Genomic DNA, 21,412 nt, shown 5'->3' on the forward strand with positions numbered 1-21,412 from the left:
TTGTCCATCTTACATAACTTCTCTGGAATGACCAAATTGTCACAATCATCCAGAGTAGATAACACCTCCTTAAGCAGAGCGCGGAGATGTTCTAATTTAAATTTAAAAGTAATAACATCAGGTTCAGCTTGTTGAGAAATTTTTCCTGAATCTGAAATTTCTCCCTCAGACAAAACCTCCCTCCTGGCCCCTTCAGATTGGTGTGAGGGTATGTCAGAACCATTATCATCAGCGTCCTCATGCTCTTCAGTATCTAAAACAGAGCAATTGCGCTTTCTCTGATAAGTGGGCATTTTGGACAAAATGTTTTTAATAGAATTATCCATTACAGCCGTTAATTGTTGCATAGTAAGAAGGATTGGCGCACTAGATGTACTAGGGGCCTCTTGTGTGGGCAAGACTGGTGTAGACACAGAAGGGGATGATGCAGTACCATGCTTACTCCCCTCGCTTGAGGAATCATTTTGGGCAACATCATTATCAGTGGCATCATTGTCCCTACTTTGTTTGGACACTATGTCACATTCATCACATATATTTAAATGGGGAGGAACCTTGGCTTCCAAACATACAGAACATCGTCTATCTGATGGTTCAGACATGTTAACAGGCATAAACTTGATAACAAAGCACAAAAAAAGTTTTAAAATAAAACCGTTACTGTCACTTTAAATTTTAAACTGAACACACTTTATTACTGAATATGTGAAAAAGTATGAAGGAATTGTTCAAAATTCACCAAAATTTCACCACAGTGTCTTAAAGCCTGAAAAGTATTGCACACCAAATTTGAAAGCTTTAACTCTTAAAATAACGGAACCGGAGCCGTTTTTACATTTAACCCCTATACAGTCCCTGGTATCTGCTTTGCTGAGACCCAACCAAGCCCAGAGGGGAATACGATACCAAATGACGCCTTCAATAAGCTTTTTCAGTGGTTCTTAGCTCCTCACACATGCATCTGCATGCCTTGCTTTCCAAAAACAACTGCGCATTAGTGGCGCGAAAATGAGGTGTCCAATACAGTGCCTGCCGTTTTTTTTAATACATCCCCAAGATTAAAAGAACTATTTATAGTTATAATCCACTAAATATACTTATAAAGTAATCGTTTTAGCCCAGAAAAATGTCTACCAGTCTTTAAAGCCCTTGTGAAGCCCTTTATTCTTATACTAAACTAAGAAAATGGCTTACCGGTTCCCATAGGGAAAATGACAGCTTCCAGCATTACCAAGTCTTGTTAGAAATGTGTCATACCTCAAGCAGCAAAAGTCTGCCCACTGTTTCCCCCAACTGAAGTTAATTCATCTCAACAGTCCTGTGTGGAAACAGCCATCGATTTTAGTAACGGTTGCTAAAATCATTTTCCTCTTACAAACAGAAATCTTCATCTCTTTTCTGTTTCAGAGTAAATAGTACATACCAGCACTATTTTAAAATAACAAACTCTTGATTGAAGAATAAAACTACATTTAAACACCAAAAAACTCTTAGCCATCTCCGTGGAGATGTTGCCTGTGCAACGGCAAAGAGAATGACTGGGGTAGGCGGAGCCTAGGAGGGATCATGTGACCAGCTTTGCTGGGCTCTTTGCCATTTCCTGTTGGGGAAGAGAATATCCCACAAGTAAGGATGACGCCGTGGACCGGACACACCTATGTTGGAGAAATATAATATATACTTGTCTTAAAAATGACAGGGTGGGCCGTGGACTTGTCATATCGTAGAAGAAATAAATTTATCAGGTAAGCATAAATTTCCTTTTCTTCTACAAGATATGACGAGTCCACGGATTTCATCCTTACTTGTGAGATACAATACCAAAGCTACAGGACACGGATGAAAGGGAGGGACAAGACAGGGACCTAAACAGAAGGCACCACTGCTTGAAGAACCTTTCTCCCAAAACCAGCCTTAGAAGAAGCAAAAGTATCAAATTTGTAAAATTTGGAAAAAGTGTGAAGAGACGACCAAGTTGCAGCCTTGCAAATCTGTTCAACAGAAGCATCGTTTTTAAATGCACCTTGAGGAAGCCACAGCCCTAGTAGAATGAGCCGTAATTCTTTCAGGAGGCTGCTGTCTTAATATCTATGGAATGCATGGGTTCAAACGGAACCCCCTTGAAGAAGATTAATAACTAAATTCAAACTCCAGGGTGGAGCAATTGGTCTAAACACAGGCTTAATTCTGGTTAGAGCCTGACAAAAAGACTGAACGTCTGGAACATCTGCCAAGCGTTTGTGTAGCAAAATTGACAAAGCAGAGATTTGTCCCTTTAAGGAACTCGCTGATAACCCTTTCTCCAATCCTTCTTGGAGAAAAGACAGAATCCTAGGAATCCTAACTCTACTCCATGAGTAGCCTTTGGATTCACACCAAAAAAGATATTTACGCCATATCTTATGATAGATCTTTCTAGTGACAGGCTTACGTGCCTGAATCAAAGTATCAATAATCGAATTAGGAACCCCCGCTTAGATAAAATCAAGCGTTCAATCTCCAAGCAGTCAGTTGCAGAGAAACTAGATTTGGGTGTTGTAAGGGTCCCTGAATGAGAAGGTCCTGCCTCAATGGAAGTATCCACGGCGGCAGAGAGGACATGTCCACTAGATCTGCATACCAAGTCCTGCGAGGCCAAGCAGGCGCGATTAGAATTACTGAAGCCCTCTCCTGTTTGATCGAGCAATCACCCGGGGCAGGAGAGCAAACGGTGGAAACACATAAGCTAGGTTGAACGACCAAGGCACTGCCAAGGCATCTATCAGTTCGGCCTGAGGATCCCTTGACCTGGATCCGTATCTTGGTAGCTTGGCATTTTGACGAGATGCCATCAGATCCAACTCCGGTCTGCCCCATATGAGGATCAGAGTGGCAAAGACCTCCGGATGGAGTTCCCACTCCCCCGGATGAAACGTCTGTCTGCTTAAAAAGTCCGCTTCCCAGCTGTCCACTCCTGGGATGTAGATTGCTGACAGATAACAAGAGTGGGCCTCCGCCCACCGAATTATCTTGGATACTTCTGTCATCGCTAAGGAACTCCTTGTTCCTCCCTGATAATTGATGTAAGCCACAGTTGTGATGTTGTCCGACTGAAAGTGAATGAATTTGGCCGAAGCCAAGTGAGGCCACGCCTGAAGCGCATTGAATATTGCTCTCAATTCCAGAATATTGAATGGAAGAAGTGACTCCGACTGAGTCCACACACCCTGAGCCTTCAGGGAATTCCAGACTGCACCCCAACCTAGAAGGCTGGAGTCCGTCATCACTATCACCCATGAGGGTCTGCGGAAGCACGTCCCTTGGGACAGATGATCCTGAGACAACCACCAAAGAAGAGAGTCTCTTGTCTCCTGATCCAGATCTATCTGAGGAGACAAATTTGCATAATCTCCATTCCACTGTCTGAGCATGCTCAGTTGTAGTGGTCTGAGATTAAAACGAGCAAACGGAATGATGTCCATTGCCGCCACCATCAATCCAATTACCTCCATGCACTAGGCCACTGATGGCCGAGGATTGGACTTAAGAGCTCCGCATGAATTCAGAATCTTTAACTTTCTGACCTCTCAAGAAAATTTTCATGGATATGGAATCTATTAAAGTTCCCAGGAAGGGAACCTTGGTCTGTGAAATTAATGAACTCTTCTAGATTCACCTTCCATCCTTGAGTCCTCAGAAAGGACAGAACCATGTCTGTATGAGACTTTGTCAGATGGTAAGACGACGCCTGGATCAGAATATCGTCCAGATAAGGCGCCACTGAAATAACCCACGGCCTGAGAACCGCCAGAAGGGACCCTAAAACCTTTGTGAAGATCCTGGGTGCTGTGGCCAACCTGAAGGGAAAAGCCACAAACTGAACATGTTTGTCCAGGAAGGCAAACCTTAGGAACTGATGATGATCCTTGTGGATAGGAATATGAAGGTATGCATCCTTCAAGTCCACGGTAGTCATATATTGACCCTCCTGGATCAAAGGCAGAATTGTTTGAATAGTCTCCATTTTGAAGGATGGGACTCTGAGAAACTTGTTTAGACTCTTTAGATCTAAAATGGGTCGAAACGTGCCCTCTTTTTTGGGGACCACGAAAAGATTTGAGTAAAACCCCTGTTCCAGTCTTGGAACGGGACGAATTACTCCCATAGTAGAGAGGTCTTTTACACAACGTAAGAATGCCTCTCTTTTTGTCTGGTCTACAGACAATCGTGAAAGAAGAAACCTCCCCCTTGGGAGAGAACTTTTGAATTCCAGCTGGTATCCTTGGGACACAATCTCCAGTGTCCAAGGAACCTGAACATCTCTTACCCAAGCCTGGGCAAAGAGAGAGTCTGCCCCCTACTAGATCCGGTCCCGGAAGGGGGGCCGCCCCTTCATGCTGTTTTGGTAGCAGCAGCAGGCTTCTTGGGTTGTTTACCCTTGTTCCAAGCCTGGTTGGGTCTCCAGACGGACTGGGCCTGAGCAAAATTCCCTTCCTGCTTGGCAGAAGAAGAGGAAGAAGAGGGGGCTCCTTTAAAGTTCCGAAAGGAACGAAAATAATTTTGTTTACCCCTCAGTTTAGCAGTTCTATCCTGAGGTAGGAGATGACCCTTACCTCCCGTAATGTCAGAAATGATCTCTTTCAGGCCCGAATAGGGTTTTCCCCTTGAAAGGAATAGCCAAAAGCTTTGATTTAGATGACACATCAGCAGACCAAGATTTTAACCATAATGCTCTACGCGCTAAAATAGCAAATCCAGCATTCTTAGCCGCCAACTTGGCAATCTGAAAGGCGGCATCTGTAATAGAAGAATTAGCCAGCTTAAGAGCCTTAATTCTATCTAAAATATTCTCTAAAGGAGTCTCAGTCTTAAGAGACTCTTCTAAAGCATCAAACCAGAAGGCCGCCACTGTGGTAACTGGTACAATGCAGGCCGTTTTTTTTTTTAAGAGGAAACCCTGATGAATAAACAATTTCTTTAGAAGACCCTCCAATTTCTTATCCATAGGGTCTTTAAAAGCACAACTGTCCTCAATAGGAATAGTTGTACGCTTAGCCAGGGTAGATATAGCTCCTTCAACCTTAGGGACTGTTTGCCAAGAGCCCCGAACAGTGTCAGATATTGGATACATCTTCTTGAAATTAGGAGAGGGTGAGAACGGGATACCCGGTCTGTCCCATTCCCTCTTAATAATCTCAGAGATTCTCTTAGGAACCGGAAAAACATCAGTGTAAGCAGGTACCTCTAAGTATTTGTCCATTTTACACAATTTCTCTGGTGGTACCACAATAGAGTCACAGTCATCCAGAGTCGCTAAAACCTCCCGAAGTAACAGACGGAGGTGTTCAAGCTTAAATCTAAAGGACATGACGTCCGAGTCCGTCTGGGTTAACGCACTTCCCGAATCGAAAAGTTCCCCCTCAGACAGAAGTTCCCTGACCCCCAATTCAGATCCCTGTGAGGGTACATCGGAAATAGCTAACAAAGCATCAGAGGACTCAGTATTCACATTGACTTCTGTACTGCAACCATATCCTGCAGAGTAAATGAATTAGACGCGGTTGAAGAACCAGGCGTCGCTTATGTGGGCGTTAAAGGTTGTGACGCTTGGGGAGAAGTTAGCGGTATACCTTGATTCTCCTCAGACTGAGAATCATCCTTAGACACATTTTCTTTACATAAAATCTGTGCTTTAGATTGTAAGGCCCTGTCAGTACACGAGGGACAAAAAGTTAGAGGGGGTTCCACAGTGGCATCTAAACACATAGAACAAGGAGTTTCCTCCTCAGTGTCAGACATGTTAAACAGACTAGCAATATTAACAATAGTCGTTCTTTGCTTAAAATATTGAGCTCCGAGTTCAAATTATAGGCAAAAATGTTAATGTAAAAAAAACTGTACTGCGCTTTTAAATTTTAAAAGCGCAACTATTTTTCTGATATCTTCAAAACGTGTTTATGGCAATAAAAAAATCAGTTTAATGTGCCCAAAATACTCTATCAGTATTGCATCCACTTGCTGGGATATGTAAGAAGCAATATAATATCGATTTTAACAGTTATTTATTTATTTATTAAGTTTAATTAGGCCCCTGCACCATGCCACAGCTCTTCTGTGGCGCCTACCTGCCCCCGGAATACACTGCTGTTGTCTGATAAGCTTTAAAGACCCTTCGAAGGCCGAGACAACTTAGGCCCCACCGGAGCCCCAGATGCTGCTTCTTAAGCAATCCGGATGATACTGCACGTCCTGAGCGCAAAATAGACCCCGCCTACCGTGGGCGTAACTAACATGACTAAGACCCGCATGGGTCGCAAGTAAAACAAACATGCCGACTGAAAAAATTAAAGGGCCATTATACACTCATTTTTTCTTTGCATAAATGTTTTGTAGATGATCTATTTATAAAGCCAATAAAGTTTTTTTTTTTTTTTTAAATGTATAATTTTGCTTATTTTTAAATAACATTGCTCTGATTTTCAGACTCCTAACCAAGCCCCAAAGTTTTATTTGAATACCGTCAGCTACCTTCTCCAGCTTGCTCCTGTTTGTGTAAAGGGTCTTTTCATATGCAAAAGAAGGGGGAGAGTGTCTTATTTACCACTTGCAGTGGCTTTCCAACTGCCTTTTCAACAGAGCTAAACTGAAAGCTTCTAAGTAAGTTTTGAAACCATTTTATACTGGATTTTTATATCAGTATCTGTGCATCTTATTCTTTATAGTAGTGTCTATTACATGCAGTTATATGAAAATGAGTGTATACTGTCCCTTTAAGCCATGTGCCTTCTTATATACACTGAAACATTGTAACACTGTACTCCCTCAGGCCAGTGATAAAATTAACAGCCCTTAAGCAAAACCACAGCTCCTAGCGTACAGCACCTGAATAAGCCTCAAAGATATATTTACATACTTTGGCAATCAGTGTAAAAGGATTCCAGGTAAACCATTTCTTTACATATCGTGTATACTGCTTACCCCTCCCCATATAGGGAAAAATGTCAGCCTGTTCTGATGCATCAAGTCTCCCCAAAAACAAAAGACTGAACATACCTCAATGCTGCTTGTAGCAAGACACCGTTCTCCACACTGAAGATTTTTCTTACACTACCTTCAGCTGCGCTGTGGGAACCATCATGGATCTTAGATAATGTTAGCTAAGATCATCAACATCAGGGCAGAAAATAAGATGTCTCCACTCCTTTTGGGAAGTAATAGACTGACGATTTCTCCCTGAGAAAAATAGTACTCACTGGCTCCATTTTAAAATAAAAAACTTCTTGATTGAAGAATCTAAATGAACACCTCACTTTACCTCTTCCTATCACTAACACAGGCAAAGAGAATGACTGGGAGTGGAGGGAAGGGAGGAGCTATATATACAGCTCTGCTGCTCTTTGCCACTTCCTGCTAGCAGGAGGTTAAATCCCACAAGGATGAAATCCGTGGACTCGTCCTATCTTGTAGAAGAAATACATATATTTAAAACTTTATATACAGTAAATACATAAAGCGCCAAACCATAGCTGAGAGTGTCTTAAGAAAAAACACACTTACCGAAAGACACCCATCCACATATAACAGATAGCCAAACCAGTACTGAAAAAGTATCAGCAGAGGTAATGGTATATAAGAGTATATCGTCGATCTGAAAAGGGAGGTAGGAGATGAATCCCTACGACCGATTGCAGAGAACCTTTGATAAAATTTCTTGCGAGGAAAAACCATAACATCAATAGGCGATACTCAATTCACATCCCTCTGACAAACACTGTACTCAGAGGAATTGGGCTTCAAAATGCTTAGAAGTGCTTATCATAGAAGAAATCAAGCACAAACTTACTTCACCGTCTCCAAAGGAGGCAAAGTTTGTAAAACTGAATTGTGGGTGTGGTGAGGGGTGTATTTAAGGGCATTTTGAAGTTTGAGAAACTTTGCCCCTCCTGGTAGGATTGTATATCACATACGTCACTAGCTCATGGACTCTTGCCAATATAGCTACTTAATTATGTATTACAATTAAAGTATTCTTCACCTATTCAGGCAATAGTACATCAATTTAAATGTGGCACTCTAAAATTATCTTGGGCTCCATTTGTGACATAATTACTGGTTTTGCTTGTCAATTAGAAGGCAAAAAGCAAGAACCTTGGATAAAATAAACTTTATGCCTCCAAGAAGTTGCTGTTTTAGCAATGAAATATGACGTTGGGCCTTATTTTGTACTACTGTAACAATATTAGAGCATTAGTTGGCCTGTGTCTATACCTATCAATGGCATCATTTTTGCTTTATTGGATCAATTAATTTTATGTCCCCTTCCCCCCCGAACTAGTTTTCAAACAATGATAGTCATGGAAAACAACAAATAAGAGGAAGATTAAGAAGTGATTGGGAAACATTGTTTACTACAACACCAATACACATTCCTAACTATTTAAAGATATATATATATATATATATATATATATGTTTTCAGTTTAACATTCACAACACTGTCCAGCATATCATATGACATTACTCAACCACCATTTAGATAATCTTCCCATATATGAAACAATTCAAAGTAAACTGCCATTTTGTCACTTTTCAAATAGTAATATTAATCTAGGTACAGGAATTGGGAAACTCGTCCATAAGAATTTATTTGGAAACTCTTTACTAAGCAGAAAATTGGAAATTTAACGCAGTTGCTCATTATATAGAAGTGGTTTAGATAGGGTTTATATTTTATTTTGGGAGGTTTGTTTAGGAACCACACTAGTGGGTCTTTTGTATTTCCAAAATTCCCCATACTTCATTTATTATCTCCCTCCAGAAATTCTGAATCTCTAAACACCACCAACATCACCACACGTAAGCCATACCGCTCCTATAGTATAATAATATATATTAAATAAAGTACACTGCTTTCCACCAATTTATTTTAAACATCTCTTTTGGTTTACTGTAGTAAAACAGCTATTTTCATAATGAGGATTGAGGCTCAAGTGATTCATTGTGGTCAGGCTTCTATTTGTGTGGGACTCTCTTAAAGGTTCTCTTTGTATTTGTAGCTTATGATGTATAAACCTCACAGCAGAAAGGTATTAAAACACACAGGCATAAGGGCAGCAAAAGAGAAGTTATTTATGGAAAGATTTGTTTAGTCACACAAGGTTACATTGTAAGCCAATAAGTTAATTAATGTGACTTATTTTTGTCATGATTTTGCTAAACAGACATCAGGTAAAACAAGTTTTTAGAGCGGGGGAAGAAAATTAGGAGAAGGTGAAATGGAAACCATTATCAATTTCTGACACAAGGCATTTTATTCCCAGTGTAGATTCTATAGATTTAAAACCACAAACAAGCATACTTACTGGATCAACCTGCCATACAATAACAGTTGTGTCTTTTGATCCTGTTGCTAATTTAGTGCCATCATTGGAAAATTTACAGAACCAAACTTCATTGCAATGCTCTGTAAGCACCTGCTGTGTGAAACATGGAAACTGCTTCCTTGAATAAAAGGGAGACAAGAGTAATATATTAAAACAAACCATGGGAAACAAATATCATTAGAATGACAGCAAGATTAGAAAAAAAAAATGATACACACAGACAACGCATATACAAATATATATACATAAACACAAAAAATATATATTGTCAATTATTTAACAATGTATTCCAACCAACAAAATGTGATCCAGGGGTTTGTGCAATATTTAACGCACACACTTACCTACTACAAACATGATCTATAAGCAGGGAGACTGAATCCAGGCTATTGTCAAGTTTGGTATTGTGGTAGAGACATCGATCCCGCTGAAGTTCCACTGCTTGTCGCAATAGAGTTTGCAAACGTCTTGGAGGCAGCATGACTGATGGTGGTAAGTATGCTTTATAAACAAGAACAAGAAAAAACACAAAACAAACACACATAAAACAAAAAGATAATTGATACACCGTAAAACCTGGAAAGGCTCAACCATAAAATACACACATAAAAAACTAAATATTTACTTTGTCAAGGTTTAAATTGTAAAATGTATTTTTTTTTTTTAACTGATCTAAGAAGGTAATCTCGTCTTCTGTGAGTATAACTTTCTTCTCTCTTGGTGGTTATCAATCAGTACTAGCTTTACATTTTTAGCTTAATGTGCCTTTGAAGCAGAAGAACCAAGATAATTGGTTTCCTGTATCTTGGGAAGTCCATATCCAGAACAGTGGCAAAATGACGACACACACACACTTCTTAAAAGGTACATTGCACACAAATATTCTATTGTGTATAAAAAAAAGTTGCATTTACATGTTTAAAATATTTTTCTTGCCTTATTTATTTCTCGACACTGTGAGCCCACGGATCATCTAATTACTATTGGGAATATCACTCCTGCCCAGCAGGAGGCGGCAAAGAGCACCACAGCAAAGCTGTTAAATACCACCTCCCTTCCTTCCCACCCCAGTCATTCAACCAAAAGTAAAAGGAAAGAAAGGAAGCCACAAGGTGCAGAGGTGCCTGAGGTTAATTACATGACAAAAACCCTGTCTTAAAAAACAGGGCGGGCCGTGGACTCACCATGTCAAGAAATAAATTTATCAGGTAAGCATAAATTTTGTTTTCTTTCTAATGACACAGTGAGTCCACGGATCATCTAATTACTATTGGGAACCAATACCCAAACTAAAGGACACAGATAAGGGAGGGACAAGACAGGGAACCTAAACAGAAGACACCACTGCTTGAAGAACCTTTCTCCTAAAGGAAGCCTCAGCCGAGGCAAAAGTGTCAAATTTATAGAATTTTGAAAAAGTGTGTAGAGAGGACAAAGTTGCAGCCTTGCAAATCTGTTCCACAGAAGCTTCATTTTTGAATGCACAGGAGGAGGAAACAGCCCTCGTAAAATGAGCCGCAACTCTCTCAGGAGGCTGCTGTCCAGCAGTTTCATAGGCCAAACGAATGATACTCTAAAGCCACAAGGAAAGACAAGTAGCAGTAGCTTTCTGCCCATTACGTTTCCCAGAGAAAACCACACAAACAGAGCAGACGACTGGCGAAAATCCTTAGTCGTCTGTAAATAGAATTTCAAAGCATGTACCATGTCTAGGTTGTGCAACAGACGTTCCTTATGAGAAGAAGGGTTAGGACATAAAGGAGGAACAACAATCTCCTTATTAATGTTCCGATCTGAAACCACTTTAGGGAGAAACCCTAACTTAGTACGCAAAACTACCTTATCCAAATGAAAAAACAGAATTTATGCTTACCTGATAAATTACTTTCTCCAACGGTGTGTCCGGTCCACGGCGTCATCCATTACTTGTGGGATACTCTCCTCCCCCACAGGGAAAGGCAAGGAGAGCACACAGCAAGAGCTGTCCACATAGTCCCTCCCAGGCTCCGCCCCCCCAGTCATTCGACCGACGGTTAGGAGAAAAAAAGGAGAAACTATAGGGTGCCGTGGTGACTGTAGTGTATAGAGAGAGAAATTTTTCAAACCTGATTAAAAAACCAGGGCGGGCCGTGGACCGGACACACCGTTGGAGAAAGTAATTTATCAGGTAAGCATACATTGGTGTGTCCGGTCCACGGCGTCATCCATTACTTGTGGGAACCAATACCAAAGCTTTAGGACACGGATGAAGGGAGGGAGCAAATCAGGTTACCTAAACAGAAGGCACCACGGCTTGCAAAACCTTTCTCCCAAAAATAGCCTCCGAAGAAGCAAAAAGTATCAAATTTGTAGAATTTGGCAAAAGTGTGCAGAGAAGACCAAGTTGCTGCCTCACATATCTGATCAACAGAAGCCTCGTTCTTGAAGGCCCATGTGGAAGCCACAGCCCTAGTAGAGTGAGCTGTGATTCGTTCAGGAGGCTGCCGTCCGGCAGTCTCATAAGCCAATCGGATAATGCTTTTCAGCCAGAAAGAGAGGTAGCAGTAGCTTTTTGTCCTCTCCTCTTACCAGAATAAACGACAAACAAAAAAGAAGTTTTGTCTGAAATCCATTGTTGCTTCTAAATAGAACTTTAAAGCACAGACTACATCTAAATGGTGTAACAAATGTTCCTTCTTTGAAACTGGATTCGGACACAAAGAAGGGACAACTATTTCCTGGTTAATATTCTTGTTGGAAACAACTTTTGGAAGAAAACCAGGCTTGGTACGCAAAACAACCTTATCTGAATGGAACACCAGATAGGGTGGATCACACTGCAAAGCAGATAGTTCAGAAACTCTTCTAGCAGAAGAAATAGCAACCAAAAACAGAACTTTCCAAGATAGTAACTTGATATCTATGGAATGTAAGGGTTCAAATGGAACCCCTTGAAGAATTGAAAAAACTAAATTTAGACTCCAGGGAGGAGTCAAAGGTCTGTAAACAGGTTTGATTCTGACCAAAGCCTGTACAAAAGCTTGTACATCTGGCACAGCTGTCAGTCGTCTATGTAACAAGACAGATAAAGCAGATCTCTGTCCTTTTAGAGAACTCGCTGACAATCCCTTATCCAAACCTTCTTGTTAGAAAGGAGAGGATCCTGGGAATATTAATCCATGAGAATCCCTTGGATTCACACCAACAGATATATCCTTTCCATATTTTATGGTAAATCCTTCTAGTAATATAGGAAAGATGTGGGAAATCCTCTTCTAATATGCAATATATAGATGCAAGTGCAAGGTGCATACAGGTGAATACTGTTGTGTCCGGGACTTACCCTTAAGGAGCCTAACCGCCCCCGGAATCAGTGTATACCATGTAGTACCTCAGACTGGAACTCAAGCATGCCGGGGGACCTCCGCGGTCAAACCGAAATCGATTCGGTGGGCTGTCTGCTCCAAACCAGCCGGCGTGATGTGAGAAACTCCAGCAGCGCTTCAGGCTAAACACAGGTGCGCTGCGATGTCTGTTTGTGACGTTGCAGGATCTCCTGTAGGGGGGGCGGTGCTCTTGCTTCACCCGGATTTTACAACAGTATACTTTGTATGTAAGGGCTTTGAGCTGATCCAAGCTGGTGCGATAAAGACAATCAAAGAAGTAGGGTCGGATCCAGCTTTATGCAAATAAAATCCATCTTTATTGGCAAAGTTAAAACGCCAAAAGTGGCTCAGCGAACAGCATACAGAAAACCAGTGTGTGAGCGTGACACCACGGCTTACATGTTTCGGCACTCAGCCGTAATCATAGCCAATCCTTCTAGTCACAGGTTTTCTGGCTTGGACCAGAGTATCTATCACTGAATCTGAAAACCAGCGCTTGGATAAAATCAAGCGTTCAATTTCCAAGCAGTCAGCTGGAGAGAAACTAGATTTGGATGTTCGAATGGACCTTGCACTAGAAGATACTGTCTCAAAGGTAGCTTCCATGGTGGAGCCGATGACATATTCACCAGGTCTGCATACCAAGTCCTGCGTGGCCACGCAGGAGCTATCAGAATCACTGAGGCCTTCTCCTGTTTGATCCTGGCTACAAGCCTGGGAAGGAGAGGGAACGGTGGAAATGCATAAGCTAGGTTGAGCGACCAAGGCGTCACTAATGCATCCACTAGAGTCGCCTTGGGATCCCTGGATCTGGACCCGTAGCAAGGAACCTTGAAGTTCTGACGAGACGCCATCAGATCCATGTCTGGAATGTCCCATAACTGAGTCAACTGGGCAAAAACCTCCGGGTGGAGTTCCCACTCCCCCGGATGGAAAGTCTGACGACTCAGATAATCCGCCTCCCAGTTGTCTACTCCTGGGATGTGAATTGCAGATAGATGGAAGGAGTGATCCTCCGCCCATTTGATGATCTTGGATACCTCTCTCATCGCCAAGGAACTCTTTGTTCCTCCCTGATGGTTGATGTAAGCTACAGTCGTCATGTTGTCTGACTGGAATCTTATGAATCCGGCCTTCGCTAGTTGAGGCCAGGCCCGGAGAGCATTGAATATCGCTCTCAGTTCCAGGATGTTTATCGGGAGAAGAGACTCTTCCCGAGACCATAGACCCTGAGCTTTCAGGGAATCCCAGACCACGCCCCAGCCTAATAGACTGGCGTCGGTCGTGACAATGACCCACTCTGGTCTGCGGAAACTCATTCCCTGAGACAGGTGATCCTGTGACAACCACCAACGGAGTGAGTCTCTGGTCATCTGGTCTACTTGAATCTTTGGAGACAAGTCTGTATAGTCCCCATTCCACTGCTTGAGCATGCACAGTTGTAATGGTCTTAGATGAATTTGAGCAAAAGGAACTATGTCCATTGCTGCAACCATCAACCCTACTACTACCATGCACTGAGCTATGGAAGGCTGCAGAATAGAGTGAGAACTTGACAAGCTTTAGAAGCTTTGACTTTCTGACTTTTGTCAGGAAGATCTTCATTTTTAAAGAATCTATTATCGTTCCCAAGAAGGGAACTCTTGTCGACGGAGACAGGGAACTCTTTTCTACGTTCACCTTCCACCCGTGAGATATGAGAAAGGCTAGAACAATGTCTGTATGAGCCTTTGCTTTGGAAAGAGACGACGTTTGGATTAGAATGTCGTCCAGATAAGGTGCCACTGCAATACCCCTTGGTCTTAGAACCTCTAGAAGGGACCCTAGCACCTTTGTGAAAATCCTTGGATGATCTTTGTGGATAGGAATATGTAGATACGCATCCTTTAAATCCACGGTAGTCATAAATTGACCCTCCTGGATTGTAGATAAAATTGTTCGAATGGTTTCCATTTGAACGATGGAACTCTGAGAAATTTGTTTAGAATTTTTAAATCCAGAATTGGTCTGAAAATTCCCTCTTTTTTGGGAACTACAAACAGATTTGAGTAAAACCCCTGACCTTGTTCCACAGTTGGAACTGGGTGTATCACTCCCATCTTTAACAGGTCTTCTACACAATGTAAGAATGCCTGTCTCTTTATTTGGTTTGAAGATAAGTTAGACATGTGGACCCTTCCCCTTGAGGGTAGTTCCTTGAACTCCAGAAGAAAACCCTGAGAGACTATTTCTAGTGTCCAGGGATCCTGAACATCTCTTGCCTAAGCCTGAGCAAAGAGAGAGAGTCTGCCCCCTACTAGATCCGGTCCCGGATCGGGGGCTACCCCTTCATGCTGTTTTGGTAGCAGCAGCAGGCTTCTTGGCCTGTTTACCCTTGTTCCAGCCTTGCATTGATTTCCAAGCTGGTTTAGTCTGGGAAGCGTTACCCTCTTGTCTAGAGGCTGCCGAGTTGGAAGCCGGTCCGTTCCTGAAATTGCGAATGGAACGAAAATTGGACTTATTCTTAGCCTTGAAAGGTGTATCTTGTGGGAGGGCATGGCCCTTTCCCTCAGTGATGTCTGAAATAATCTCTTTCAATTCTGGCCCAAAAAGGGTCTTACCTTTGAAAGGGGTATTAAGCAATTTTGTCTTGGAAGATACATCCGCCGACCAAGACTTTAGCCAGAGCGCTCTACGCGCCCCAATTGTAAACCCTGAATTTTTCGCAGCTAACCTCGCTAACTGCAAAGCGGTGTCTAAAATAAAGGAATTAGCTAACTTAAGTGCGTGAATTCTGTCCATGACTTCCTCATACGGAGTCTCCCTACTGAGCGACTTTTCCAGTTCCTCGAACCAGAACCACGCTGCTGTAGTGACAGGAATAATGCACGAAATAGGTTAAAGGAGGTAACCTTGCTGTACAAAAATCTTTTTAAGCAAACCCTCCAATTTTTATCCATAGGATCTTTGAAAGCACAATTGTCCTCAATAGGAATGGTCGTGCACTTGGCTAGAGTAGAAACCGCCCCCTCGACCTTAGGGTCCTTCCTGGGGTCGACCATAGGGAACAATTTCTTAAATATAGGAGGAGGGACAAAAGGTATGCCTGGCTTCTCCCACTCCTTATTCACTATGTCCGCCACCCGTTTAGGTATCGTAAAAGCATCAGGGTGCACCGGGACCTCAAGGAACTTGTCCATCTTGCACAATTTTTCTGGGTTGACCAGATTGTCACAATCATCCAGAGTAGATAGCACCTCCTTAAGTAATGCGCGGAGATGCTCTAATTTTGATTTAAATGTCAAAACATCAGGTTCTGCCTGCTGAGAAATTCTTCCTGTATCAGAAATTTCCCCATCTGACAAACCCTCCCTCACTGCCACTTCAGATTGGTGTGAGGGTATGACAGAAAAATTATCATCAGCGCCCTCCTGCTCTACAGTGTTTAAAACAGAGCAATCGCGCTTTCTCTGAAATGCTGGCATTTTGGATAAAATATTAGCTATGGAGTTATCCATTACTGCCGTCAATTGCTGCATAGTAACAAGTATTGGCGCGCTAGAAGTACTAGGGGTCGCCTGCGCGGGCATAACTGGTATAGACACAGAAGGAGATGATGTAGAACTATGTCTACTTCCTTCATCTGAGGAATCATCCTGGGCAACTTTACAGTACTGTCCTTACTTTGTTTGGACGCTATGGCACAATTATCACACATATTTGAAGGGGGAACCACATTGGCTACCATACATACAGAACATGATCTATCTGAAGGTACAGACATGTTAAACAGGCTTAAACTGGTTAATAAAGCACAAAAACCGTTTTAAAACAAAACCGTTACTGTCTCTTTAAATGTTAAACAGGGCACACTTTATTACTGAATATGTGAAAAACTATGAAGGAATTATCCAATCTTTACCAAATTTTCACCACAGTGTCTTAATGCATTCAAAGTATTGCACCCCAATTTTCAAGCTGTTAACTCTTAAAATGTGGAAACCGGAGCCGTTTTTAATTTTAACCCCCTTACAGTCCCAGCTACAGCCTTTGCTGCGACTTCACCAATCCCAGGGGGGTATATGATATCAAATGAAGCCTTCTAGGAACGTTTTTAGTGGATTCCAGACCCACACACATGCAGCTGCATGTACTGTACTCAAAAGTAACTGCACAGTAATGGCGCGAAAATGAGGCTCTGCCTACTACAGAGAAAGGCCCTTCCTGACTGGGAAGGTGTCTTAACAAGTGCCTGGTGCTAAAAACGTTCCCCAATGTTATAAAAGTGTGAAATTCAACTTCAAACTGCATATAATACTTAAATAAAGCAATTGATTTAGCCCTTAAGAGTGTCTACCAGTGTATAGCCCATAATAAGCCCTTTATTCTGTTTGAGACTAAGAAAATGGCTTGCCAATCCCCATGAGGGAAAATGACAGCCTTCCAGCATTACACAGTCTTGTTAGAAAAATGGCTAGTCATACCTTGAGCAGAAAAGTCTGCAAACTGTTCCCCCCAACTGAAGTTCTCTCATCTCAACAGTCCTGTGTGGGAACAGCAACTGATTTTAGTTACTGTCTGCTAAAATCATAATCCTCTTTTAAACAGAACTCTTCATCTCTTTCTGTTTCAGAGTAAATAGTACATACCAGCACTATTTTAAAATAACAAACTCTTGATAGAAGAATAAAAAACTACAACTAAACACCACAAACTCCTCACCATCCACGAGGAGATGCTACTTGTTCAGAGCGGCAAGGAGAATGACTGGGGGGCGGAGCCTGGGAGGGACCATGTGGACAGCTCTTGCTGTGTGCTCTCCTTGCCTTTCCCTGTGGGGGAGGAGAGTATCCCACAAGTAATGGATGACGCCGTGGACCGGACACACCAATGTTGGAGAAATAAGGTAAGGAGACTCGTAATGTAATGCCGAGAGCTCTGAAACTCTACGAGCAGATGAGATAGCAACAAGAAACAAAACTTTCCAAGATAATTTAATATCTAAGGAATGCATAGGCTCAAACAGAGCCTGTTGAAGAACTTTAAGAAGAAGGTTAAGACTCCAGGGAGGACTAACCGGCTTAAACACAGGCTTGATCCTGACCAAGGCCTGACAGAACGATTGTACGTCTGGTACATCCGCCAGACGTTTATGTAACAAAATAGACAAGGCAGATATTTGACCTTTTAAGGAGCTTGCCGATAAGCCCTTCTCCAAACCCTCTTGGAGAAAGGACAAAATTCTAGGAATCCGAACTCTACTCCAAGAGTAGCCTTTGGATTCACACCAATGTAGATATTTACGCCATATCTTATGGTAAATCTTTCCAGTCACAGGCTTAAGAGCCCAAACCATTGTCTCAATGACTGACTTAGATAAAATTAAGCATTCAATCTCCAAACAGTCAGCTTCAGAGAAACTAGATTTGGATGAAGGAAGGGCCCTTTAAGTAGAAGGTCCTTCCTCAATGGAAGTCTCCAAGGTAGAAGAGATGACATCTCCACTAGGTCTGCATACCAGATCCTGCGAGGCCACGCCGGTGCAATGAGGATCACCGATGCCCTCTCCTGTTTGATTTGAGCAATGACCCGAGGAAGGAGAGAGAACGGGGGAAATAGGTATGCGAGACTGAAATTCCAAGGTACCGCCAAAGCATCTAGCAGTACAGCCTGAGGATCCCTTGACCTCGACCTGTACCTAGGGAGCTTGGCATTCTGCCGAGGTGCCATGAGATATGGTTCCGGCTGTCACTATTTGAGAATCAAGCTGGAAAACACTTCCGGATGGAGTTCCCACTCTCCCGGGTGAAAGGTCTGTCTCCTCAAAATCCACTTCCCAATTGTCCACTCCTGGTATGTGGATAGCAGACAGACAGCAGTTGTGGGTCTCCGCCCACTGAATAATCTTGGCTACCTCTGTTATGGCCAAGGAACTCAGAGTTCCCCCCTGATGGTTGATGTAAGCCACAGAAGTTATGTTGTCCGACTGGTACCTGATAAACCGGGCCGAAGCTCCAGAATGTTTATGGGTAGAACCAACTCATCCCGAGTCCACATCCCCTGAACCTTTAGAGAGCCCCAGACTGCTCCCTATCCCAACAGGCTGGCGTCCGTTGTCACAATCACCCAATTGGGTCTGCGGAAGCAAGTTCCCTGGGAGAGATGATCCTGAGACAACCACCAAAGAAGAGAATCCCTTGTCTCCTGATCCAGATGTAGTTGCGAAGACAGATCTGCATAATCTCCGTTCCACTGCCTGAGCATGCATAACTGCGGAGCTCTGAGTGGAAACTGGCAAATGGAATGATGTCCATGGCTGCTACCATCAGACCGATTACCTCCATACATTGAGCCCCTGATGGCCGAGGAGAGGACTGAAGCGCTAGACAAGAATAGAAAATCTTTGATTTCCTGACTTCTGTCAGAAAAATCTTCATTGATGGGGAATCTAGTATTGTTCCCAAGAAAACTACCCTTGTAGTTGGAAATAAGAAACTCTTTTCCAAATTCACCTTCCATCTGTGAGATCGCAGGAAGGTTAACAGCATCTCCATGTGGAAGTCTGCTTGTTGAAAGGATGGCACCTGAACCAGAATGTCATCCAGATAAGGCGCCACTGCAATGCCCTGCAACCGGAGCACCGCCAACATGGATCCCCAAACTTTTGAAAAAAAAAACTCTGGGAGCTGTGGCAAGGCCGAATGGTAGAGACACAAACTGGAAGTGTTTGTCTAGGAATGCGAACTTCAGAAACCTGTGATGATCCCTGTGGATGGGAACATGTAGGTACGTGTCCTTTAAATCTACCGTTGTCATAAATTGACCCTCTTGAACCAAGGGAAGAATGGAACGAATAGTTTCCATCTTGAAGGATGGTACTCTGAGGAACTTTAGACTTTTGAGATCTAAAATTGGTCTGAAAGTTCCCTCTTTTTTGGGAACCACAAACAGATTGTAGTAAAATCCCAGACCTTGTTCCTGTCTTGGAACAGGAACCATCACTCCCAGGTCGGAAAGGTCCCGAACACAGTGTAAGAACGCCTCTCTTTATCTGGTCTACAGATAATCTTGAAAGCAGAAACCTGGCCCTGGGAGGAAAGGTCTTGAACTCTAGTTTGTATCCCTGAGACATGATGTCCACCGCCCAGGGATCCTGAACATCCCCGCACCCAAGCCTGAGCGAAGAAGGAAAGTCTGCCCCCCACAAGATCCGGTCCCGGATCGGGGGCAGGCCCTTCATGCTGACTGAGTTATTAGCAGGCTTCTTAGATTGCTTTTCCTTATTCCAAGACTGGTTAGGCTTCCAAGAAGGCTTGGACTGTTCCTGTTTGTTAAAGGGAGAGGAAGGCTTACTCTTGAAGTTTTGAAAGGAACGAAAATTACTCCGACGTCCTGTTTATTCCTCTTATCCTGAGGGAGGAAATAACCCTTTCCTCCCGTAATGTCAGAAATAATCTCTGCCAATCCCGGACCAAACAAGGTCTTACCCTTGAAAGGGATCGCCAAAAGCTTAGACGACACATCCGCAGACCAGGATTTCAACCATAAGGCTCTGTGGGCCAGTACGGAAAAACCAGAAATTTTTGTTCCCAGTTTGATAACTTGTAGGGAAGCATCCGTAATAAAAGAATTGGCCAACTTAAGGGCCTCTCTTCAAGAGGAGTGTCTGTCTGAAACGAATCAGACAACGCATCAAACCAGTATGCCGCCGCACTAGTAACGGTAGCAATACACACTGCAGGTTGCCATTGTAAGCCCTTGTGTACATACATCTTTTTGAGCAACCCCTCCAACTTCTTATCCATAGGATCTTTGAAAAAACAGCTATCCTCTATGGCAGGGGTGGGCAGACTTTTGTAAGGCAAGGGCTACCTTTAATTTTATTCCAAGTGACGTGGTCACCTAACTATAAAAAAAAAAACCACCAGTCACTGGCTGAAATTTTTTATTTTTGCCACAAATAATACCGCACTCTTTAATAATAAATACAGCCTCGCTCTTTATTGCCTGTGAGAGCTCTCTCTTTAAGTCACACTGGGACCGTCAAGCTACTTTATGTGTGTACCACGCCTGCATATGAATAAGTAGTCTCACAATCAAGACAGCTTGAGTCTAGGGCTAGCGGAGTAGTCAAGCCTGGAATACATGGGAAAACCACAGCTCGGGTACAACGATGACAATGAACTATTCTCAGCCAATCATAGACAGACTGATTCTACAAAGTAATTTTATTTGCTGGACACCATGTCAAGTTGATTAGGGGACAGGTCCTGTCGACTGTTCTCCATCCATCAGCTACTAGCTGAAGACTACTGCAAATAGTTGTGAAAGCGGCAGGACCATACAGGCTCTGTACCACCTTACACAGCAACCAGAGACTGGTATAGCAGCAACAGCACTGACCTGCACAATATGGTGTCAACAAATTATTGGGACAGAAGGCTGCAGAAACTAGCACAGAGTATAGCTAATATTAGTGTGTAAGAGAAAGTATCAGAAAGCAGCATCAACGCCTGGTACAGAGTAAGTAAAAGAAGCTTATGGGTAGTAAAAGACCCTGGGAAAAAAACACCATCAGACCATTCACCCAGCAGAGCCTGGTGACAAGTAACGGAGGACAGAACTAGAAAGTAGCAGCAGAATATCAGACAGAGCAGGACCTGGAACTGCCAAACCCAGGGAAACCAAGCAGCATCTCAGCCTGGC

At 42.8% G+C, this 21,412-nt stretch overlaps 1 protein-coding gene across 1 annotated transcript in view; it reads right to left on the bottom strand.

Moving 5' to 3' along the window:
* WDR26 (WD repeat domain 26) overlaps positions 1 to 21,412 on the bottom strand; it is a 599,442-nt gene that overhangs the window by 179,879 nt on the left and 398,151 nt on the right. Inside the window, exons 7-8 of the mRNA XM_053712600.1 lie at positions 9,707 to 9,863; positions 9,342 to 9,480 (exon numbers count right to left, since the gene is read on the bottom strand). Coding sequence (XP_053568575.1) covers positions 9,342 to 9,480; positions 9,707 to 9,863 — 296 coding nt within the window. The remainder of the gene's footprint in view (positions 1 to 9,341; positions 9,481 to 9,706; positions 9,864 to 21,412) is intronic.

Source organism: Bombina bombina, chromosome 4 (genome assembly GCF_027579735.1).
Source record: "Bombina bombina isolate aBomBom1 chromosome 4, aBomBom1.pri, whole genome shotgun sequence".
Classification (NCBI taxonomy): domain Eukaryota; kingdom Metazoa; phylum Chordata; class Amphibia; order Anura; family Bombinatoridae; genus Bombina; species Bombina bombina.